The sequence below is a fragment of the Cheilinus undulatus genome, linkage group 17 (assembly GCF_018320785.1).
Source record: "Cheilinus undulatus linkage group 17, ASM1832078v1, whole genome shotgun sequence".
NCBI lineage: Eukaryota > Metazoa > Chordata > Actinopteri > Labriformes > Labridae > Cheilinus > Cheilinus undulatus.
Genome location: NC_054881.1, coordinates 1,641,921 through 1,666,869, shown reverse-complemented (window position 1 = coordinate 1,666,869; position 24,949 = coordinate 1,641,921). Strand labels below are relative to the sequence as shown.

The following is a 24,949-nucleotide window of genomic DNA, read 5'->3' as shown; positions in this document are numbered from 1 at the left end:
GAGATGGCTTAGAAGACCCTCTGGACGACGCCGGCCTCGTTCAGCAGCAGCTGGACCAGTTGTCCACCATTGGGAGGTGTGAGTATGAGAAGACGTGCGCTCTGCTGGTCCAGCTGTTCGACCAGGCGGCCCAGACGTACCAAGAGCTGTTACAGTCCACCAACTCCAGCGCCGCAGACATCACTGTGCAGGAGGGTACGGGTAAAGATAAGAGTAGGGCGTCCTCAATCTTTGATTATGAAGGAGTCACTGGAGTGTGATTGTGCTTTTTCAGTGACCGGATATGTCGGGTTTAAGCATGGCGCTGATGCTCCTCTCCTCTCTCTGCAGGTCGGTTAACGTGGTTGGTTTATATAATCGGGGCGGTTATCGGTGGACGGGTGTCGTTTGCGAGTACAGATGAGCAGGACGCCATGGACGGAGAGTTAGTCTGTCGGTAAGAACTCTACACTGTGGAATAAGATGAAAAATATCAGGTTCTGAGATGTTTTTAAGATCATTTTTCTTAACATAGAAAGCAACTTTAAACTTTTAATAAACTCAAAGCACATTTCCATATCTTCCTTAAAAACGCAGCTGAAACAAAGAATGTCATTTTTGTCATTTTGGTATTAAAACATCCTGAAATTAAAAAACCTAAATCTAATTTATAAGCCTGCTGCTTTGAAATAGAAAGAATTGCTCAAATTTTGCAGGCAGCTTAAAAATGCTTCAGAACTCTGTCTTCTTTCTTTAAGAAACTCAACAGTCTTTTGAAATGTGTGCCCACTGGTTGAACACTTCTCCCTTACCTCCCCTGAATCGCTGTGACAACCAACCCCAAGAGAATGCAACGACAAACCCAAAGAGAATGTGACACCTAACCCCAAAGACAATGTGACAACCAACCCCCAAAAAATGTGACAACTAACCTCATAGAGAATGTGACAACCAACCCCAAAGAGAATGTGATGACCCAGCCCATAGCGAATGTGACGACCAACCCCCCAAAGAAATGTGACAAACAAATAGAATATGACAACCAACACCCCCCCCCCCCCCCCAAACTTCAGGCACACGGCCTAAATTGCACAAAAACATTGCCAAGGATTTTAGAAATTAGTTTTAACATTTTTTTGTCAGTTTTTTTGTCAGTTTTTCTGCATGTCAGCCAAAGAAAGGGTGGAGTGCCACAGGGCAGCATCCTGGGTCCTCTGCTGTTTTTTATGGAAATCTTCACAATCCTAATAAATAAATAAACACTGCCTGGCCAAAAAAAAAAAAAAAAAGTCACCACCTTGATTTAACTAAGCAAAAAGGTATGAGCCTCCTTTTGGATAATTACTGCATGGGTGATTATCTTTCAGCTGGCAACAAGTTATTTAACCCCAGCTGATGCAATGAGTAACTTCTCATTTCTTAAACAATGGATTTTTTCTTCCCTAATGGCACGGGCATATTCCAAGATGACAATGCCAGGATTCATCTGGCTCAAATTGTGAAAGAGTGGTTCAGGGAGCATGAAACATCATTTTCACACATGGATTGGCCACCACAGAGTCCAGACCTTAACCCCATTGAGAATCTTTGGCATGTGCTGGAGTAGGCTTTGCGCAGTGGTCAGACTCTCCCATTAACAATATTAAAATTAATGTAACACTGGATGGAAATATATCTTGTGACATTGCAGAAGCTTATCGAAACAATGCCACAGCGAATGCGTGCTGTAATCAAAGCTAAAGGCGGTCCAACAAAATATTACAGTGTGTGACCTTTTTTTGGTGGCGACTTTTTTTTTTGGCCAGGCAGTGTATTTGTTTGATATTTCTGCACTAAAGTTGGTGTTTTTCTTAATTTAAACAGTTTTCCCGGAGTCTGTTTTATGTTTTTGGGTGGATGTGGTTGGATGTTATATGTAGTTGTGTGCGTTATTAAACCCTGCGTCTGTGCTGTCCTCAGGGTACTCCAGCTGATGAATCTGACCGACTCTAGGCTCGCTCAGGCTGGAAACGAGCGGCTGGAGCTCGCCATGCTCAGCTTCTTTGAACAGTTCAGAAAGATCTACATCGGTGACCAGGTGCAGAAATCCTCAAAGGTAAATCCTCTCATTTATCCGTATGTGTCACGTTAACCCCCCGGCCCGGCTTCACCCCCTCCCCTCCTCATTACCCGCTGTTGGCGGGGGGCCGTGTGGGTGGGACTGAGCCGGTCTTTTGTGTAAGCGTGCTGGTGCTGATGCAGCTCTTTCTGCAGAGACTCTCAGTCTCCGTTTGTGTTTTACTGTTGTGTTAGTGACACTGTGTAGTGCATCGCTTCCTGCTGACTGACTGAGTGTGTTCTCTTTGTTCGGGCCAGAACCTGCAAAATGTGAACGTCCCAGATAAGTGCTTGAATGTAGAGGCTGTAGTCAGTGCTTCTGGTGTGGTGTTAGCCCCCCGCCCTTCAGAGGGGCGCCGCAGTATTAGCTCAGATAGCTCAATAACCCCACAGACATAAACTCTGTGTGTGCATCTAACTGCTAGTGCAAGAAAATCACTCAGTACATTTACATGCAGCATTTACATGCAGTGTGAAAAAGTTTAACCATGAGACAAGTTGGACTAAAACTGGACTTTTAGTCTGACTAAAATGCTACAAATCAAGTTTCTGAGCCTCAGACTAACGCATCTATATAATGTGGTTAGAGGTGGATTTACTCTAGCACTTCAGTCAGACCCAAACTGGACTAAGAAATTCTGAATGTGACAAGAGAATGTGACAAACCCAACCCCAAAGAGATTGTGACAACCAACCCCAATTAGAATGTGACAACCAACCCCAAAGAGAACATGAAGACCAACGCATAAGAGAAAGTGACCACCAACCCCAAAGAGAATGCAACGACAAACCCAAAGAGAATGTGACAACTAACCCCAAAATAATGTGACAACCACCCCAATTTGAATGCGACGTTCAACCCCAAAGAAAATGTGATGGCCATCCCAGAGAATGTGACAACCACCCCAAAGAGATTGTGACAACCAACCCCAAAGACAATGTTATAACCAACCCCAATTAGAATGTGGTAACCACCCCAAAGAGATTGTGACAACCAACCCCAAAGACAATGTGACAACCAACCCCAATTAGAATGTGGTAACCACCCCAAAGAGAATGTGACAACCAACCCCTAAGACAGTGTGACAACCACCCCAATTCGAATGTGATGTTCAACCCCAAAGAAAATGTCACAACCAACACCAAAGAGAATACGACAACCAACCCCAAAGACAATGTGATGGCCACCCCAGAGAATGTGACAGCCAATCCCATAGAGAATTTGGAATTTGAATTTCTTGCTAGCATCAAGGCTAACAACCGTCTTCCAACTAGTTATCTAGCTAACAACCACCTAAACTATAGCCTTCTCTCCACAGTTTTAGGGTAACAGTTGTTTTGTTATAAACTCATTGTGTAAAAGCCTAGAGGGAAAATAATGAGGAGCCAAATATTTACTCTTTGACGTGAAAAACACCAAAGTCCTCTCACCTCAAGTTCAGCTGTCCTACTCCTGAGAAGACTAGGTGAGCTTTGGTCCCAATTCTGGAAATTTCTATACAAAATTTAGTGACACAGTGGCCTCTGGTGGCAAGATATGAGTGTGACAACCAACCTGTGTGACAACTAACCTTGTTCTCCCCTACTGATGAACAGAACACCACAGAAAGCATAAGTAGAACAGCTCATGTGATTATAAACAAACTATAGCATGGCTATTTTAACACCCCAGGATATGGTATCACCATATTGCCACTTATTCCTACCTGTTGGCATCATCAGCCGAAGAAGTCAAGCCTAGCAGCTAGCCAGGAGCATTTGGATGCGTTATATAATCAGTGTCCCATCCTTTAATATATCAGCTGTAAGTGTCAGTAGTATGTTTGAGAATGTTTTTGTAGAGCCAGGACCAACAGATAGATGACAGCTGAAGTCTTTTCTGTGTTCATCACACTTTAAAGTGTGTTTAAAGGACTGAAGTGCATATTAAAACATCTACTAAAATGACTGTAAATACCCGTGTATCTGACATCTGCAAAAATCCACCCCTAAAAAGAGGGTATATCACCACCTAGTGTTGCAGATGCAGAAAAACCTGATTATCCCTCAGTGCATGTATACTGGGGACAGCAGACTAGATATCCTGATCCTTGAATAAGCCCAGCTCATATTTACCGAGCATGTAAACGTACTGAGTGTTAGAGGTGATGTCTCTGTAGTTTCTGTGGTTCTGTGGTTCTGCTTTTGTTTCCACTGCTCTCACCTGGCTTTGACTGCTTGATAAAAATGTCTAAATGTTTCATACTTGGAACAGATTCTCCAGAATAAGTCAGTGATATTTAACCAAAAATCATAAGCTCTATTTTAACCTACAGTTAGAGAACCTCTCTCTCCCCTCCAGCTCCTCGCTCGTCCAAACATTGCCAATGATTTTTTTCCATCAAGTCTTCGTTGGCCTGCAATTCATGGCAGTTGATAAGAGAAATTCACCAATATTTGTAGTATAGGAGTTTTATTTTAGTTGGATGGTCTAAAAGTGTATTAGTTATGACTATTTTAAGTTTAAACGGTCCTGAGCATCAAATCATCCCAGCATGCTGCACAGTCAGCCCTCCTTTAATCTTGATTATCTTGTTTTCATGATCATGAGAAGCCAGATTTATAATCCAAACTGGAGCTAGATCATCGTCCAGCGCTATGAAATGATGTGTTTGTTGTTTGCAGCTTTACAGACGACTATCAGAGGTTCTGGGGTTAAACGACGAGACCATGGTGCTCAGTGTCTTTATAGGGAAAATGTGAGTAACATAAACACTGTGTTATTTATCTAGATACTTGTTTATTCTCTTAAATCATGTATATTCTAACTGTGAATCTGCTCTTATGTTCTAGCATCACAAACTTGAAGTACTGGGGTCAGTGTGAACCAATCACCTCCAAGACACTCCAACTACTGAACGACCTCTCCCTAGGATATCCTTTTTCTGCTCAGTAGGGCTGTAGTCAACCAAAGAAAAACTTCATCAATTCAAGATCATCAATTAATCGATTGGTCATGGGACGGACCAAAAAACAAATAAACAATACCTTCGTGTTATTTCTACATCAAACTTGTTACTGACAATGTAGTCAGTGTACTTAAATGGTAATTAAAATTCAAAATGAACTTAAAAATCTTAAGAGTTTTGCAGTATAACCACTTTATGTTGTAATTAAATAATAATCCTTTTTAACAAAATGATGACACACCGCTGACTTTTTCAGCATGTTGTCAATTAATGCGAAACAGTATAAATGTGCTTCACGGGCTTTGCTCACCTCTAAGGTGGGAGGGTCCTAGTGACGTTGTTTTGACTTTCTGGGTATTTAACCTGTAATTAATTACCCTTAAAGGTACGAGTGAATTATATTTGAATAGTTATATTCCTATAACTATTCAATTATGTTTTGTAACACTAGATAAAAAAAAAACACATGACTTCTCCCTTTTCACCCCTGCAAAAAATGGATTCTTCCAATTAAAGTAGCACATGCGATTTTATGACCAATGTCATTTTGGTCGGACATGAGGTCATCAACCAATTAATCGACCAATTGGCTTGAGGCTGTCAGCCCTACTGCTCAGACGTGTTGGAAACTAGAGCATTCCTCCAACAGAAATCATTTTTCAAGGATTAAACAGGTTAATTTGGAAAACCATCTCTGTTATCATGAGTAAGGAACATGGACAAAAGTATTCGGCCACCTGACCGTTCCACCAGAAGAGACATTGTATTTAAAGGTGCAGTGCGTAATATTTTAGCTGAACAAACTTGGTAAAATAAAGCAAAACATTTCTAAGACGGTCTATCTAAGTAAGTGTTTAGTCATCTGAATTCAAAAATAGCTATTTTGAAAAAAACAACTCAGAATAAACCTTAATTCATACAAAGTGAGGGTCCTCTCCATGGATGCTGCCATCTTGGATTTTTACATGTTTCCATGGTAACATAGAGGAAAAAAGGATAAATAAAGTTATTGTGTTGTACTGTATTCACATTACAGATGCACATTAAATTCAACTGGTTGCCACAGTTTCCAGCAGAGAAATGCGATCTAGAACCCACTTCTAGATGTTGATATTCAGTTTTACACACTGCACCTTTAAGTCCATGCCCCACAGTCCAGTGATGGTGTATTTTACACCAGTGGTTCTCAACTGGTGGCTCTCCAGTGAGTCACAAATGTATGCCAGTAAAAAAGAATGTGGCAAAAAGTCTGATTTACAAGGTTCTTAGTAGGGCTGGGCAATTAATAGAAAATCAGAATGAATTGCAATATGGCCTGCTGCAATTTTCAAATAGCAGTGCGATATTCTTTAACTTAAAATGCGTGTCACTAATTTTTGCAGGAGAGGTGTTATGCATTACATATGATTTAATCACACACGGACATTTTTTAGATCATACAAATCCAACATTTTTTTTATGTTTTCTTATTATATATGAGAAGACTTTAAAAAATTATTACTCCCTTCAATACAAAAACTCTCTACACAAACTGCAATATGAGTCAAAATCGTCGCAATTAGGTATTTTTTCAAAATTGTTTAGCCTTAGGTTAATCTAATATCGTGTTGGTTGTAATATAGAGTGATTTTTTGCGTGTTTGTTGGATAAAACACAAGATAAGTGACTTATAGACCCTGTAAAGTGAAAATAAATCCATATTTAGGTTTGTTGTATGATAAGTCACTGTGTTATGAACCTCCAGGTGTAAATTTGTTGTCAAATAAAACATCTCCAAGTTTATAAAATTAGGCGTCAAAATCATGAAAAATCTGTTCCAGGAAAGCTTTCACTATTAGCCCCGCCCCTTGCCTAGCCAGCCTGTTTATTAGAGCCAAATTATACTTAAAAATGACAAAACCCAGCATGCACATGTCGGCTACCATCCAAATATTCTTCACATTTTCATTTAACAAGATTAGATTTAAAGTCAGGGTGACTTTTTAGGGAAAATTTACACCCTGATGAAAATAGAGCTGGGATTTATTCTAATGTAAAACTGCAAACAATCAGAGTAAATAACTTTAAAGTTGTTGTACATTTATGGTTCCTCTCTGCCTGTTTTCTCCTTGACTTCCTGTTTGTTCACGTATAGCAGCGTGAGGAAGCTGGTGAAGCTCAGTGCTGTCCAGTTCATGTTGAATAACCACACTGTGAGTTTACACTCAGACTCAGCAGTCATGTGACTTTGTCTGACCTGCAGACGTGTAAATAAAGTTGTAATCTTAAATAAATCCTGTGTTTGTGAGCAGAGCGAGCACTTCTCCTTCCTGGGGGTGAATAACCAGTCCAACCTGAGCGACATGAGGTGTCGGACCACCTTCTACACCGCATTGGGGCGCCTGCTAATGGTCGATCTAGGTAATTACATGCACTCACACACTGGTTTATAACCCGTGAGAACTGTGAGTAGATGTGACCTTCATTTGCATGGATTCATCATGTTTTAAATTCTTTAAACTGCAGACTTTAAGGTAACAGTTCTAGTTTTGCAGGATGATATCACAGTGGTGTCTCTGTCTATTTACTTCCAATATTTAAAGATTAATGTGTGAAAAAAAAGCTTAAAGTGCAGAAAATGGATCCTGATATCTGTGAGCCTAAAACAAACCTGCTGGATTCTCATCTTTTGTTTATGTTTGGGTTTTTCTTGGGGTGTTGGCATGTTTTGTGCTGCAACAGTTGCTGCTAACACATATTAAAAACACAGAAAAAAATTTCTGAATAATTCTCTGCTGTCTGTTTCTGTTCAGGCGAAGATGAGGACCAGTTCGAACAGTTCATGCTGCCGTTAACGGCAGCGTTTGAAGCCGTAGCTCAGATGCTGAGTACGAACACTTTCAATGAGCAGGAGGCAAAGGTGAGCGACACAAAGACTCACATTTAAATAAGGAATCAGGCTCAAAGCTGCCCAGCAAGGCTGATCAGAGTTTAAGCGTTACTCTCTTCTGACTCTTCCTTTCCTCTTCTCTCGTTTTCCTGTAGAGGACTTTGGTCGGTCTGGTCAGAGATCTTCGAGGGATCGCCTTCGCCTTCAACGCCAAGACGAGCTTCATGATGCTCTTCGACTGGATGTATCCTTAAAAGCGGTCGCCATCAAACTTTCTGAGAAAGAAATGAACTAATGTTGTATTTATTATTCATCAGGGTCAGTCTGAGATGTTTCCTGAACGCAGCCCTGCAGATATCCCGCCTACATGCCCATCCTGCAGAGAGCCATCGAGCTGTGGTACCACGACCCAGCATGCACCACTCCTGTCCTCAAACTGATGGCTGAGCTTGTCCACAACAGGTAAATCTGGGAGACAGGTGACAGGTGATAGTGGGGCAGAAACCTCACGAAGGTGTGGGTAGGAATCAGATCTATGAGCATGTTAAAATCTGAGCTTTTCAGTCTGTTCAGAATTTGTTTCATGAAGTTCAGAGAATTTGGAGAAAATTTTTTACCAAGGATAATAGTTCAATCTCAGATATTGTAAAATCTGCAACTGCAATCGCTTTGTTTATTTCAAAAACATGCAAATTTATGTAAAAGGAGAGTACAATGGAAATAAAGCTTGATTTATAACTGATGTCTCTACATAGGCCATGTTAAGTAAACTAATGTTTATATTTTTCTGCAGATCTCAAAGGTTACAGTTCGACGTTTCGTCACCAAACGGCATCCTGCTGTTCAGAGAAACCAGCAAGATGATCACGACATACGGTAAACTCCTTTAACACTCCAATTTAAGACATGGCTTACAGCTAATATAGACTGGTATTTACAGCTGATACAGACTGATATTTACAGCTGATGTAGACTGATATTTACAGCTGATGTAGACTGATATTTACAGCTGATGTAGACTGATATTTACAGCTGATATAGACTGATATTTACAGCTGATGGAGACTGATATTTACAGCTGATGTAGACTGATATTTACAGCTGATGTAGACTGATATTTACAGCTGATGTAGGCTGATATTTACAGCTGATGTAGACTGATATTTACAGCTGATATAGACTGATATTTACAGCTGATATAGACTGATATTTACAGCTGATGGAGACTGATATTTACAGCTGATATAGACTGATATTTACAGTTGATGTAGACTGATATTTACAGCTGATGTAGACTGATATTTACAGCTGATGATTTTCATTCTGCTGGTTAAGCTGAAATCTTGTTATATTTTGATTTAATGTTTTGATTTGAAAATCTTCTTAGGTTTTATCCTTACTGGGGGCTATAAATTGATTTTTTTGTCTTCCTCTCTGCAGGGAATCGGATCCTGACATTGGGTGAGGTCCCGAAGGATCAGGTGTACGGGGTGAAGCTGAAGGGTGTCAGCGTGTGCTTCGCCATGCTGAAGGCTGTGCTCAGCGGGAACTACGTCAACTTTGGCGTCTTCCGCCTGTACGGCGATGACGCTCTGGATAACGCCTTACAGACCTTCATCAAACTGCTGCTGTCCATCCCTCACAGCGACCTGCTCGTACGTCCAGGGCTCATTTTATTCACACTGTTGAGTTCAGGGGACTCTGCAGATTCTGTAGCTGGCACAACACATAGTCAATGTTTGTTTGCAGATTTAGACACTCATCATTACTGCACAACGTCATAAAAACACAGTTATCCACAGATATCCTGAATTTTCTCAAAGTTCTAGAACTGGAAGATAATGCAACTTTTACTGCCAAGCACCTCCTACAATCCAGCTTTAAAAATACTTGATTATCCCTTTAAGTTCACTTTTTCTTTCCTGCAGGACTATCCGAAGCTCAGCCAGTCCTTCTACTCTCTGCTGGAGGTTTTGACGCAGGACCACATGAACTTCATCGCCAGTCTGGAGCCGCATGTGGTCATGTACATTCTGTCGTCGATATCGGAGGGGCTGACGGCACTCGGTAAAACGCTGTCACGTCTTTTTCAGTGGTGTTTTAAGAGGAAACGAGAGCATAAATATAAACAAATCTGTGTTTGTTTCAGATACGATGGTGTGCACAGGCTGCTGCTCCAGTCTGGACCACATCGTCACGTACCTGTTTAAGCAGCTCTCTCGCTCCACAAAGAAACGGCCCACTCCCATGGCTACGGACGATCGCTTCCTGCACATCATGCAGCAGCACCCCGAGATGATCCAGCAGGTGGGAAACCAGAGCACATCATTTTAAAGCAGTGATGCTCTGTGTGTGGCTCTTTTATGTCTTAATTTCAAATATTTTTCCCCCAGAAATCTTTACAAAAAGGAAACTTTTTTGCCCTTTTTCAACATTTTTTGCTAAATTTTATTTGTTTAAACTACCTTTTGCCACTAATTACATTTTCTCCCTACTGTTTTGCTAATTTTTGACTCTTTATTGCAACTTTTTACACATTTTTTGCCACTTTTTTTTTTCAATTTTTGCCACTTTAATCCCATTTTGTCCATTTAATCTACTGTAACTGTTGCCATTAAATACCACTTTTCCCTACTTTTTTGAAACTTTTTACCACTTTTTTGTAACGTTTTTCCCATTTTTTGCCACTTTTATCATTAAATACCACTTGTTTCCTATTTTTTTGCCCATTTTTGTCACTTTTCACTCTTCCTTTGCCATTAAGTTCCATATTTTTCCCTTTTTGCTCATTTTTGACACTTGTTGTTGCTACTTTTTACCCCCCTCTTTTTTTTTTTTTTTTAATTTTTATCCCATTTTTGCCCTTTGTCACATTTTTTTCTCCCCATTTTCACCCACTTAAACTCCCATTTGTCATTAAATACCACTTTTTTCCTAGTTTTTGCCCGTTTTAGCCACTTCTTTTGCCACTTTTATCCCATTTTTACCCCTTTTTTCACCATTTTTTCCCACCACTTTTCACCTATTTAAACTACCTTTTGCCATTAAATACCACTTGTTTCCCCATTGTTGTCCACTCTTGACTGCTTTTTGCCCATTTTAGTTAATTTTCATTCATTTTTTTGCCACTTTTGGATCATTTTTTGCTACCTGTAACAAATTTTTTTGTCACTTCTCACCTGTTTTTGCTGCTTTTTGACAATTTTCTCCACCTTTAACTTATTGTTATTGCTACTTCAAGTGGTTTTTACCACTTTCCACCGCTTAGATTGTGGCTCTAACAAAAGTATTTTTTAACAAATTGGCTCTTTGGTTGAGTAACACTGTTTTAAAGCCTCAAACTGTTGAATTCTGCTAACACAACCCTGCATTTATACTACTCAGAATGATTTCTCCATCAAAAACAGTTTCTGTTGCAGTTTCCAGTGAATGTAACGGTCATGTTTGTGTTCCAGATGTTGTCCACCGTGCTGAACATCATCATCTTTGAGGACTGCAGGAATCAGTGGTCGATGTCGCGGCCTCTGCTAGGACTCATCCTGCTCAACGAGAAGGTAAAACCAAACCTGAAGCAGCTCGTGAAGCTTGTTTTTCTGCAGCTTTAAACGTATATATTTGTGTTTTTTGTGCAGTATTTTGCTGACCTGAGGAACAGCATCGTGAACAGCCAGCCCCCAGAGAAGCAGCAAGCCATGCACTTATGTTTTGAGAACTTGATGGAGGGAATCGAGAGAAATCTACTAACAAAGAACCGAGATAGGTGAGACGCTCGTGCATTATTTCAGGACCTATGTGCAAGTGAAAAACCTTATTTTAAAAACCCTTTTATTGATTTTATAAATCAGTCATGGTCACGTAATTTGGCTTCTTTAATGTCAAAGTGAAAGTAATGTTCATTAAATAGAAAGATAAATAAATAAGTGACTGCATAAATATTCACCCCCTTTAAAGTGACTAATTCAGCAGAGGTCCAGACAGTTTTCTCAAGTAGTATAAAGACTCCTGTGTCTGGAAGGTCCAGTCTGGTTCATGAGTATTCCTGGCTACCATCACACCATGAAGACAAAAAAACACTCAGAGAAAAGGTTATTGAAAAGTCAAGTCAGAGGATGGAGACAGAAACATTTCCAGGTCTCTGAACATCCCCCAGAGTTCCATCATGAAGAAGTGAAGGACTATGTCGCATGGGTAAATCTGCCTAGATCAGACCGTCCTCACAAACTGAGTGGGCGTGCAAGAAGGAGACTAGTGAGAGAGGCCACCAAGACACCTATGACTACTCTGAAGGAGCTCCAAGCTTCAGCAGCTGAGATGGAGAGACTCTGCAGACAACAACTGTTGGCCGGGTTCTTCACCAGTCAGAGCTTTATGGGAGAGTGGCAAAGAGAAAAACACTGTTGAAGAAAACTCAGATTCAGTCTGGACTAGAGTTCACCAGAAGGACTGTGGGAGACTCCATGTCAAGAGGAAGAGAGTTCTTTGGTCTGATGAGACCAGAATGGAGCTTTTAGACCATCAGACGAGACGCCAAACACTGACATCACCACAAACTCACCATCCCCACTGTGGAACACGCTGGTGGCAGCATCATGCTGTGGGGATGCTTCTCAGCAGGATCATGCTATGGCAGTGGTTCTCAACGTTGGGGTCGGGACCCCCATGGGGGTCACGAGATACTGAGAGGGGTTCGCAAGATGCCCCAAAAAAACTAAGAATATTTTTAAAATTCCACTGTTGTCACTTTACACCCATTTTGCTAAATTTTGACCCGTTTTCATCACTTTTTCCTACCAGTTTTTCTAATTTTAACACATTTTTGCCACTTAAAACCAATCAACCCCTTTCCACCACTTTTTTCTGCCTGTTTTTGCCACTTCTAAACCAAGTCTTGCCACTTTGCGCCTATTGTTGCCTCTGTTAAACCATTATTGCCTCTGTTAACCACTTTTTACCACATTTTATGCCCATTTCAACCAAGTTTCACTAGTTGATATGCTCATTTTTTCCAGTTTAACCTATTTCTGCCATTTTTGCACATTTTTCTGTCTTAGTTAACCCTTTCTTGCCAGTTTATATCAATTGTTCATCCCATTTCACCAAAATTTCCATCCATTTTTGCCAATTTAAAGTCATTTCAGTGACTTTGTAATTCCCCTTAACACTATCCATGCCAGTTTATGCCACTGTAACCAATTTTTGCAGCTTTTTCCTTACTTATCACATTTTTGCCATGTCTAACCAATTTCTCCTGCTTTAAAATCCAATGTAACCACATTTCCACCATTTTTAACCTATTTCAGCCATTTTAACCCATTTTATTTCTGTTTTTAACAAAAGGGATTTGAACCCATTTTTAAGAAGGCTATTTACCACACAAATGAATAAAGAAATAACTTGCTTCTTAACTAAGGGTAGTCATTTTTCAGGTTAAAGCTCTCCTCTTTAACCCCCCTTATGGACAGCCTTGTCTCCACATGACTATTCTTGAATGTGCATGGCTGTTCAACCACCTTCAGGTACAGTGGGGGTCCCCAGTCTCTTGCACCTTTATTTTGGGGGTCCTGGGCTGAAAATGTTGAGAACCACTGTGCTATGGGGATGCTTCTCAGCAGCCGGCCCTGGAAGGCTTGTAAAGGTAGAGGGTAAAATGAATTAATTTTATTCAGTCTAACAAAGAACTACGGCTAAAATACTATGTGTAAATTGCTTGTCACCTGAGTCTGGTGCCAAATCATGCTTGTGTGTTCTATGCACCCTGCTAAACCTGGAATCCCTGCTTTCTGCACTGTTAATCAGTTCATTTCTAAATAACTGGAATCAAAGAAAATCTCCCTCTCCACATTCAGGAGTGAGATGGTACAAAACTGGCTCAGATCAGAGGACCCCTTCTCCTTGGGAATCAGGATTTTAACTGCTCTACAGCAGGCTTTGGGATAGGCCGTTTCTCCCACACTAGCTCAGTAACCAAAACAGAAATCTAAAGACGCTGTAGGGAACCAGAGTCCAGATGTCTGATCCTGACTGAGACCTATCCACACAGACTCAGAGCTGTGACTGCAGACCAAGGAGACTCTACTAAATACTGACTAGAAGGAGGAATATTTATGCAGTCACTGATTTTACATTACCACTTCATATCTGAAGCCTCAGACAGGCGTTAATGGGAGGTATTAACGGGGTCTAAGTGGTGAGTTTTTGTCTCTCTCCCCCTTGTCTCCCCCGTCCCTGCAGGTTCACCCAGAATCTCTCCGTGTTCAGGCGGGAGGTCAACGACAGCATGAAGAACTCGACGTACGGCGTCAACAGCAACGACATGATGAGCTGACATTCCACTCCGACCAGTCTTAGCCCGCCGCAGACAGAGCTCTCCCCGCCATCGGTCCCCCACAGCCTCCCTCCCTCCCCCCTCTCTGCATCAGCCTCCCTCTCCCCGCTCCCTCCCTGGGCCCGGATGCCTGGGGATCATCTCCCCCTCCTCCCCCCGACACGACGTACCCTCCCTCCTTTTTGATATAAACATATATAAATATATACAGATCTATTTTAACGCCGCGGTGGTCTGACCCCCCCTCCAGCCGGGGAGGGGTCAGGAAGGCCGAGTCTGGGGGGTGGGGGGGTGGGTTCGCATGTTTAAGCACTCTAAATCACTCACAGAGGAAGGAGAGAGTGCTGCGGAGGTGAGCGAGGGCGAGGAAGGGGACGAACGCCGGTTATCGTAGTAATCCGCTTCTGCCTGCCTTGTATAGAAACCACACAAAAACCAAGTGTACATTTCTTTTGGTAACATTTTGAACAATGTTTATAATGATCGAATTTAAAAACACAGAGGAGTTGAGGAAAAACGACAAAAACTAAACAAAAAATGGTGTGATTGAGCTTTTTACAGTGTAGTGAGTTAGTGCAACTGTCTGTCTGCGTGGGGAGCGAGAGGGGGAGGATGGGTGAGGCGTGGGGGGTCGGGGGAGTGTGGGGGGGCGAGGGCGGCCGTATCCTGCAGAGAGGTACGCACACTAACGGGAGGAGAGAGTCAGAGCATCCATGTTGTACATTTTTACTCTAAGTCTCTGGATGAGTGATGTAAATAACCACAGCCCCTGAAGGCAGCAGGCTGGGCAGAGATTAAAGGGCCAGTTCAGATGTTTTTCACCTTATTCTGCTAAATGTGTTCTCTACGGCCATAGCTAACCACCAAAACCCAGTAATTTAAACGCTGTTCTATTTCCCCATGTTAGGTGTTAAAACAGACAGGTTTAAAATGATTTCACTCAGTCTGGTTCAGACTAGACCAGTTTCAATTCTTCACTGCTAAGATCACAAACACCAGGACCGTCTCAAACATTATGATCCTCTGGAAGCAGTTTTACAGGAGGACTCCTCAGACACTAGACCTTTCAGAGATAGAGGAGAAATCAGCCGACCAGGCAGAGGGGCTGCTCTGCAGCAAAAAAACAAAACAAAAAATTCACTTTTAAAAGTTTGTAAAGTTCTAATAATCAGAAAAATTCCTAAAGCTAATAGAAAAACTCAAATTAAATGTTGATGAAATGGTAAAGTTATGTGAAAAGACTTTATTATTACAAAGAACTTTATGGTGATACATTTTTGAAACTTTACATTTTTGAGTTTGAAAAATAATTTTTAAGACTTTTAAACTCTAAATTTTGAGTTTATAATGAACCATATAACAACCACATAAACTTTGTATTTGGGGTTTAAAAAGTCAACATTCATTTATTTTTCTTTCAATTTTTCTGGTTTATCAGTCAAAATTTACAACTAAATATTCTCCAAAATTCTAAGTTTAAAGGTGAAATTCTTGATTATATGAACTACCATTATAAAGAAAGGAAAAAAAATCAAACATTTAAAATTAGATGTTTGCATCAGAGCATCCAAATGTGTTATTTTAAACTTGAAATTTTCAGGTTTATAAAGTCCAAATTTTAACTTTAACCTTAAGGTCTTTTGAGTGTATAAAGCCAAAAATTCATATTTTTAAACTTGAATTCTCCCGCTTATAAAATCAAATGTGGAACTCCATTCAGTCAAATTTAGAAGTCGATATTTATGATTTTGTAAACTTAAATTTTCAAGTTTAGAAAGTCAAAATTTTAACTTTAAAGTTGAAATTTTTGAGTTTGTAAAGTTCAAATTTATGATTTTAGAAACCTTAAATTTTGAAATTTAAAGTCACAATTTATATTATTTCCTTCAATTTTTTAGGTTTATAAAGTCAAAATTTACAACTCAGATTTCAAGTTCAAAGGTCAAAATTCTTGATTTTACAAACTAAAATGTTCAAGTTTAGAAAGAAAAAAATTACTTTAAAAATCACAATTTTTCATTCATGAAGTCAGAATTTATGAATTTTAAATGTGAAGTTTCAGGTTTATAAAGTTAAAAGTAACAATTTCTTATCCTCAAATTTTTGAGTTTACCAAATCAAATATGCTGTTTCTAAACTTTAGATTTTCAAGTATCTGAAGTCAAATTTGCATCCAAATAAACTCAAAATTTTAAGTGTAAACATTTAAAAACTTTATTTTTTGTTTAAATTAAAAAAATTAAAGTGTAAACTTAAGTTTTTGAGTTTATAAAGTCCAAATTTTTTACTTTTGAACTTGAAGTTTTCAGGTTTATAATAGTCAAAATTGACAGTTTTTAAACCTGAAACTTGTGAGTTTATAAAGTTAAAATTTACGTCATGATTAAAAAATTTTCAACCTTTTTCTCAAATGTATTTTTTTAATATTCAGAGTGTCACTAATAAAAATCAGAAGCAGTTTTAAGGTTAAATAACATGGAAATGTCCCTTTAAATCACCCCGTCCTGCTCCACCCGTCTTTAAATCAAAGCGCCACGCATGCGGCGGTGTCGCCCGTCCCGTCGTGTGCGCTCTCACGCTTGTTTCCCGCGCTGATAGGCGTGTAAACAAACATGGTCACGGCTCCGTGTTCCCCTCTGGTAGGCTGGCTGCAGTTTCACCATTTTGTTTACACTTTGGATTCTTCGGACCACGCTCTGGGACCGCCCCGTCCCCTCCCTGTCCCCCTTTTTTAGGTCCTGCAGCGGAGTCTGTTTGGCGTGCGTGTCGTCTGTGTGGGTGTGGAGTGGCTCTCTGGTGTGAGTGTTAGCGTGTGGATGTGCGTGGCGTGTCATGGTGCTGCAAGGCCGAGGTCTGCGCCGCCTCACTGGAGAATCTCTGACTAGGATCGGAGCTCCGCTGAAGGATCACGAGACTCAGATATCTGCAGAAGAAGAAGAAGAGCGGTGCAGCGCCCTCTGCTGGAGTGGGATCAGTGTACAAAGAGAAGCTGGTGGAGTCTTTAGCAACTTGTGTTCCTCTCTACGATGTTGCTGCTAACTGTTTGTGACAACTAGCTCATTTCTAACACGTACGTCAGCACTCATGGATGTTGATGGATTTCTCCGTTTTTGGTTTGTGTCCTGATGTGAATGTGTTGGGTCCATAGAGTGAGTAGCTGTTTGAGTTGTTTGGATGTCTGCTACATATAGTGTAAGCATTGTGACTGCAAATAAACCTCATTGATTTTTACATCAGCGCTCTCTCGCTCCTTCTTTTTGGCAAAAAAAAATAAATAAATCTTCCAGTTGAATAATTCAGTTTAATTTTACATATTTACCACCAAGATTATTACAGAATTACCAGAGTGATTATTGGAGAGTTACCAGTGTGATTGTGGCAGAATTACCAGAGTGATTATTGGAGAGTTACCAGAGTGATTATTGGAGAGTTACCAGAGTGACTATTGGAGAGTTACCAGTGTGATTGTTGGGAGAGTTACCAGAGTGATTATTGCAGAATTACCAGAGTGATTATTGGAGAGTTACCAGTGTGATTATGGCAGAATTACCAGAGTGATTATTGCAGAATTACCAGAGTGATTATTGGAGAGTTACCAGTGTGATTATTGGAGAGTTACCAGTGTGACTATTGGAGAGTTACCAGTGTGATTGTGGCAGAATTACCAGAGTGATTATTGGAGAGTTACCAGTGTGATTGTTGGGAGAGTTACCAGAGTGATTATTGCAGAATTACCAGAGTGATTATTGGAGAGTTACCAGTGTGATTATGGCAGAATTACCAGAGTGATTATTGCAGAATTACCAGAGTGATTATTGGAGAGTTACCAGTGTGATTATTGGAGAGTTACCAGTGTGATTATGGCAGAATTACCAGAGTGATTATTGCAGAATTACCAGTGTGATTATTGGAGAGTTACCAGTGTGATTATGGCAGAATTATCAGAGTGACTATTGTAGAATTACCAGAGTGATTATTGCAGAATTACCAGTGTGATTATTGGAGAGTTACCAGTGTGATTATGGCAGAATTACCAGAGTGATTATTGCAGAATTACCAGTGTGATTATTGGAGAGTTACCAGTGTGATTATTGCAGAATTACCAGAGTGACTATTGTAGAATTACCAGAGTGATTATTGCAGAATTACCAGAGTGATTATTGGAGAGTTACCAGTGTGATTGTTGGGAGAGTTACCAGAGTGACTATTGAAGAATTATCAGAGTGATATATGCTGAATTACTGATAATGGGGGGACTGGGACTGACGTATGATGAACAGTGGAAATCTTCCTCCTGAGGAACACACTAACACGGTTTAGTAAACTGAATCTGACTTTTATTTCTTTGTTTCAGACAAACAAATGAACTTCTGTGTTTTTACAAAATAAACTTTTAATGATTGGCACAATAAAATTTACAGTAAATAGAAAAAGCATGCAGACGGTGGCGACGCTGTTTGACGTTTAATTTCATGAAACTGAGCAGAAACAAAAAACACTGATGGATGATTTTATAAAACTAAAACCTGATATGAACTGGAGGTGAAATTTAAATAACAATGTCTCTGTGTTTCCTGGAGGGGGCGTCCTCGTTTACTGGTCAGACTGGAGGTTAGCTCTTGGCGCTCTTTGACCTGAACACGGCGTCGTTGTAGCCTTCTCTGTTTCGGGCGATTTCAATGGCGAAGAACTGAGCTCTGGTGGCTGAAACAGAGTGTTTTAATGATGCAGAATTATGAGGTTTATACCAGTATTTTCACCATCTAACCCTGATATTAAAGGGTGAGAGACAGACTGACCAAATATGGTGTTGTCCTCTGTGTAGTCTTTCTCACAGTCCAGACGCAGCAGAGTGCCGTAGTTAAAATCCTCAATGAGGCCTTCGAACTGGTTACAGAACAGACGCCACGTCTGCACAAACACAGACACTTAAAAACATGTAAACCAGGAATATTTCTAGATAAGGGAGTTTGTTCTCACCTCTTTGGCCTGCTCTGACTTCAGGTCTTCAGCTTTCAGCAGTTTGATGTCAAGATCCTTAAACGTGTCTCTGAAGGACGCATAGACTTTATCGTCCAGCTTCGTCAGCTTCAGGAACTTAGGATCGACTGAAGAGATGAGCTGAGGACAGAAGAGAGAGAGAGCGAGTTAGGACTGGAATCTGAGGACACTACGAAGGAAACACTGATTTTTTTAGGCTGGCGACACACGAGATGATGTTCATAGAGACTTAGAGACGTTTTTAACGTTATAATCCTCTGAATGCACACACGGGGTCAAGGGTTTTAAACTTTCTTCTGCCCAGCGTTCATGCCTATGGAAACCAGCCGTTCAAATCCATGTTCCAGTCTCTTTGCTCCATAGTTGTAGACAGGGTGCAGTAGAATTATCATATTAGCACCATAAACTTAAGAACACTTGGACTAATAGTTGCCTGGGAGGAGTCGTGGATCAGGCAGAGAGAACGTTCCAGCAAATCAGTTCTACAGCAATGCATCAAACTCCAACAGGTTTGATGGACTGTTAGTCCCAAACAGACCCGTTAATGCATTTGTACAATTTAGACCAGAGCTGTCCAATTTGGGGCCCACGGGCCAACTTTGGCCCACAACCCGTGTTTGAATTTTTTATTTTTTTTATTTTTATGATTATTATTTTCCCACTGCCAGCAGTCTAAATATTTCTTTCAATATTTATTTATTGTTGCACTTCCTCTCCTGACCACAAATTAACACTGTGTTGCATTGGGGGTAGGATGGCGCTGTTGAGCTCCCATCAGCTCAGATCTGGAAGCCCATGACCAGAGAGAGAGTCAGTGAGAAGACGCTCGGGTCAAGCTGGGGTCATGGCAGAGATGGAGCGTGAGAGGCAGTGGTACACTGATAAGAGAAAGTTTAAAAATAGTTGGGAACATGAGAACTTTTTTACTGAAGTTGATTTCAAGGCGGTATGCCTAATTAGTATTTGTGCCACATGGATGTTCAGTAATTTCATGCTGTGAAACACAATAAAGAACAGAGTTAGTCATTTTCAAAATAACTTTGTATGACTTTTTATTTTGCACAATTATGCTATAGGTATATTTAATTTTATGCACTGCAACATGAATGTTTAGTTTTGGCCCGTGACCCTTCACCCCGATTCATTTTTGGCCCTTCACTGAAAAGAATTTGGGCACCCCTGATTTAGACAGCACTCTACACCGTGTTCCACATTATTATGCAAATGACATTTTTCTCTTATTTTCCTAAATATTAATGCAAATGACAGAATATTTTTCAAGTCATCAGCTGTTAAAGCATAATTCAAATGCAAAAAAATAATGGTTATTATTATTAAATTTGTTCAAAAACATCTGAATTATGCTCTAACGGCTGATGACTTGAAAAATATTCTGACTGTCATTTGCATAATAATATGGAATGCGATGTAGAGCAGTGGCACCCAACATGGGGTCTGGGGCCCCCAGGGGGGCGCCAAAGATCTCAGACAGGGGCGGGGGACCCTGCCTGCTCAGACGGTCTGTATATATATATATATAAATAAATATATTAAAAATCATGATTAGAATCATAAAGTGAACCCTGTCATTTTTGTGCAAAAATTCAAGATCAAAATTTCAAGGGAAAAAAATCTAATTTTTAACATTACACAATCATATTTTGAGAAAAACTCAGAATTTCAGAGTTTAAAAAATAAGAAAAAAAAAATTCAAATTCAGAAAGTTTCAAATTTACAAAAAAAAAAGTTTTCAAAATCATAAATTTACAACAAATTAAAGTATAAAAAATTACAACAAACCAAACTGAAAATAGTGGTTTAATTTTACATTTTTTGACTTTATAAGCTCAAAAATTCAAAGATTTGGTTCATGTACTTTTAAAACTTTTAGGGTAAAAAATGTATAAACCTGCAGTTTTTTAAAGTTGAGAATTTTTAGGGTTTTTTTCTTGAAAATGAACAGATCCTCTTTATTATTTTATTCTAGAGAGGCCCGAGTACAGCGCTGTAATAACGGATAGTTTATATACAGATGTTTGTCTAGAGAAAGTCTTTGTCGGCCTATTATGTTGGGATTTGGTCAAAAAAACAAAAGTAATGTTTCCAGGTGGGTCCTGGGGGTCTTAGCTTTTCTCAGACATGAGTAGGGGGCCCTAAGGAAACTGGGAACCGCTGGTCTAGAAGGTCCTGGCACTCTTTGATGGATTTGTCTCTCCTAAATGCCAGGCTTTTCACTCCTGACACGTTTTTAACAATTAGCTAAACAAAAAAAAAAAAAGGTCAGCTTTAATCAAAGATATTTTCCTAAAGAAAATCCCTCGGCTCATCAGAGTGGACTCTCTCTGGTGAGGAGTTAAGGCCCAAAATCGAGAGTGAAGCCAGCTTGAATATGTATTTCTGCCACTTGTTGGTGTTTTGGCTTCATTATGAACCCGTCTTTAATTTTAAAACGGTAAGCTTTGAACAGAACCAGCAGTAGAGAACAAACCTGCAGATTTAACCTTTATGGACATGTTTTGGTTAGTTTGTGCAGAGCTGAGAGGCTCTGAGTGAGACGGTTCTTACATTGAAGTAAACCTCAGCGTGGTTGTAGGCCTTCATGGCCCACATCATCTCCAGACGAGGCTGAAACAGAGAAAACACAGGTCACTGGTTCAGATCAGGACTATAGAACCCTCCGGCCTGGCTCTGACTGAGTCTGGCGTCCGTTTACGGCGCTGATGAACATCTGGGGGACCTCAGGTGTTAGAACGTTCACTTACATCGTTTCCATAAGCGTCTGCAGGCAGAGACAGAGCATGTGTAGCTGCGGCCGCTCCCTCCGCGCCCTGTCAACACAAAACACAAAAAACTCAGAACCAGTCAAAATAAACACGTCAGCTCAGGGGTGCAGAGGAACTAATTACATTTACTCAGATTACTCTGATGAGTAATTTTACTCCTCTACTTTCTCCACCTCTGTTAGAATGATCCACCATCACACCAGTTAACCCTGGAGGGTTGGTATCTCAGGGTTAAACTACTCAGAGTTAACTCCCAGAGAGAGGTTTTAACTCCATTCTCAGTGAAACGGTTCCAGTGTTGGGTTAAGTTAATGTGAGACACATCTGCACCACGAGTGAAGTTATCCACTGAGTTAGAGTTCATGCCTGTGATGGTACTAGGATGTCCCATATCAACCGTACCAGGACGTCCCATATCAACCGTACCAGGACGTCCCATATCTAACGTAACAGGACGTCCCATATCAACCGTACCAGGACGTCCCATATCTAACGTACCAGGACGTCCCATATCTGACGTACCAGGATGGCCCATATCTAAGGTACCAGGACGTCCCATATCAACCGTACCAGGACGTCCCATATCAACCGTACCAGGATGTCCCATATCTAAGGTACCAGGACGTCCCATATCAACCGTACCAGGATGTCCCATATCAACCGTACCAGGAGGTCCCATATCTGACGTACCAGGACGTCCCATATCAACCGTACCAGGACGTCCCATATCAACCGTACCAGGACGTCCCATATCAACCGTACCAGGACGTCCCATATCAACCGTACCAGGACGTCCCATATCAACCGTACCAGGACGTCCCATATCTGACGTACCAGGACGTCCCATATCAACCGTACCAGGACGTCCCATATCAACCGTACCAGGATGTCCCATATCTAAGGTACCAGGACGTCCCATATCAACCGTACCAGGATGTCCCATATCAACCGTACCAGGAGGTCCCATATCTGACGTACCAGGACGTCCCATATCAACCGTACCAGGACGTCCCATATCTGACGTACCAGGACGTCCCATATCAACCGTACCAGGACGTCCCATATCTGACGTACCAGGACGTCCCATATCTTCTATTATTGATTATTCAGTGTTTATCCTCTTGTCCTCATATTAAACATTAGATGATAAAATCATGATATTATTGATTATTCAGTGTTTATCCTCTAGTCCTCATATTAAACATTAGATGATAAAATCATGTTATTATTGATTATTCAGTGTTTATCCTCTAGTCCTCATATTAAACATTAGATGATAAAATCATGATATTATTGATTATTCAGTGTTTATCCTCTAGTCCTCATATTGAACATTAGATGATAAAATCATGTTATTATTGATTATTCAGTGTTTATCCTCTAGTCCTCATATTAAACATTAGATGATAAAATCATGATATTATTGATTATTCAGTGTTTATCCTCTAGTCCTCATATTAAACATTAGATGATAAAATCATGATATTATTGATTATTCAGTGTTTATCCTCTAGTCCTCATATTGAACATTAGATGATAAAATCATGTTATTATTGATTATTCAGTGTTTATCCTCTAGTCCTCATATTGAACATTAGATGATAAAATCATGTTATTATTGATTATTCAGTGTTTATCCTCTAGTCCTCATATTAAACATTAGATGATAAAATCATGATATTATTGATTATTCAGTGTTTATCCTCTAGTCCTCATATTAAACATTAGATGATAAAATCATGATATTATTGATTATTCAGTGTTTATCCTCTAGTCCTCATATTAAACATTAGATGATAAAATCATGTTATTATTGATTATTCAGTGTTTATCCTCTAGTCCTCATATTAAACATTAGATGATAAAATCATGATATTATTGATTATTCAGTGTTTATCCTCTAGTCCTCATATTGAACATTAGATGATAAAATCATGATATTATTGATTATTCAGTGTTTATCCTCTAGTCCTCATATTAAACATTAGATGATAAAATCATGATATTATTGATTATTCAGTGTTTATCCTCTAGTCCTCATATTAAACATTAGATGATAAAATCATGTTATTATTGATTATTCAGTGTTTATCCTCTAGTCCTCATATTAAACATTAGATGATAAAATCATGATATTATTGATTATTCAGTGTTTATCTCCAGCTCTACTTCTACACGTGTTTAAACCAGACTAGCTTACCTAGCATTAGCATAGCATAGCATAGCTGACTGTTAGCTTCAGAGTCAGCTCGAGCTTGTATTCTTTCTTTAAATATAAACAGAGGACATTTATCAACTACATCGACCACCATGACCCAAATAAGACTCTGAAAATACACATTAGTCTGCATTTAAAGTCCTACCAGTGAGGCGAGTCCATTATCCGACGCCATTTCTGTCAACCAAAGATCGTCTATGCGAGAAGATGACTCAGTAGAGAGAGAAGGACTTCTACGCAGGCGCATTTTGTTAGCTCCAACATAATTTACGTTGAACGTTTTTAAGAGTTAAATGTTTTATCAAAACAATACACATGAAAATTTTTATTCTGGATTCAAGATCTAAATATTCATGACGTTTGTTTCTGAATCCCGCGGTAAAAATGACAAAGGCCTGAAATCTGCTCTGTTACTGAATTAACCTGATAGTTGATTAAATGGATCTGAAAACTGAGCTTTTATTTATGTATTTTCTCTAATGAATGCAGTACACTTGCATGAATATAAATTAGCTTCTTAATATACATTTTAGGTATTAAATGTAAAAAAAAAGTATCAATATTTTATGAAAGTTTACAGATTACAATAGAACTAATAATAATAATAATATTAATAACAGAAGAGCTGAATCTTTACAATTATCAGCTCTAAAAAGACGGCTTGTGGTGCCTAAACCGATTACAGAAATTAGCTTCTCTAAGATAAAACGTGGGCATTTAAACGTTACC

General features: G+C 39.8%; 2 protein-coding genes across 3 annotated transcripts in view; one reads left to right on the top strand and one right to left on the bottom strand.

Annotated features, from left to right (window-relative positions):
- The window catches only part of xpo7 (exportin 7), a 38,529-nt gene extending 24,025 nt beyond the window's left edge, over positions 1 to 14,504 (top strand). Inside the window, exons 12-28 of one of the 2 annotated variants that reach the window (XM_041810747.1) lie at positions 2 to 195; positions 331 to 436; positions 1,939 to 2,074; positions 4,741 to 4,814; positions 4,909 to 4,989; positions 7,153 to 7,216; positions 7,316 to 7,424; positions 7,817 to 7,923; positions 8,049 to 8,137; positions 8,248 to 8,355; positions 8,687 to 8,769; positions 9,334 to 9,548; positions 9,822 to 9,960; positions 10,043 to 10,200; positions 11,349 to 11,447; positions 11,526 to 11,653; positions 14,125 to 14,504. In XM_041810747.1, the coding sequence (XP_041666681.1) occupies positions 2 to 195; positions 331 to 436; positions 1,939 to 2,074; positions 4,741 to 4,814; positions 4,909 to 4,989; positions 7,153 to 7,216; positions 7,316 to 7,424; positions 7,817 to 7,923; positions 8,049 to 8,137; positions 8,248 to 8,355; positions 8,687 to 8,769; positions 9,334 to 9,548; positions 9,822 to 9,960; positions 10,043 to 10,200; positions 11,349 to 11,447; positions 11,526 to 11,653; positions 14,125 to 14,218 (1,984 nt within the window). In that variant the 3' untranslated portion in view covers positions 14,219 to 14,504. Of the gene's footprint in view, position 1; positions 202 to 330; positions 437 to 1,938; positions 2,075 to 4,740; positions 4,815 to 4,908; positions 4,990 to 7,152; positions 7,217 to 7,315; positions 7,425 to 7,816; positions 7,924 to 8,048; positions 8,138 to 8,247; positions 8,356 to 8,686; positions 8,770 to 9,333; positions 9,549 to 9,821; positions 9,961 to 10,042; positions 10,201 to 11,348; positions 11,448 to 11,525; positions 11,654 to 14,124 lie in introns of both variants that reach the window. The other variant, XM_041810746.1, reaches the window with a different exon arrangement.
- A 4,034-nt stretch (positions 14,505 to 18,538) lies between these two features.
- On the bottom strand, positions 18,539 to 24,450 carry pbdc1 (polysaccharide biosynthesis domain containing 1). The gene is made up of 6 exons (XM_041811758.1): positions 24,366 to 24,450; positions 21,982 to 22,047; positions 21,785 to 21,844; positions 19,199 to 19,339; positions 19,018 to 19,129; positions 18,539 to 18,922 (listed from the first exon to the last, which is right to left on the bottom strand). The coding sequence occupies exons 1-6, from the start codon at positions 24,393 to 24,395 to the stop codon at positions 18,831 to 18,833; spliced, it is 501 nt and encodes a 166-aa protein (XP_041667692.1). The 5' UTR covers positions 24,396 to 24,450; the 3' UTR covers positions 18,539 to 18,830.
- Positions 24,451 to 24,949: the final 499 nt, after the last annotated feature.

Bases quoted from the DNA above. Each gene is read 5' to 3' on its own strand.
- pbdc1 (XM_041811758.1), bottom strand. From the start codon at position 24,395: ATGGCGTCGGATAATGGACTCGCCTCACTG. The intron at 22,048-24,365 runs GTAGGACTTTAA...TTGTGTTGACAG, and splicing joins ATAATGGACTCGCCTCACTG to GGCGCGGAGGGAGCGGCCGC. The intron at 19,340-21,784 runs GTAAGAACCGTC...TTCTGTCCTCAG, and splicing joins ACGCTGAGGTTTACTTCAAT to CTCATCTCTTCAGTCGATCC.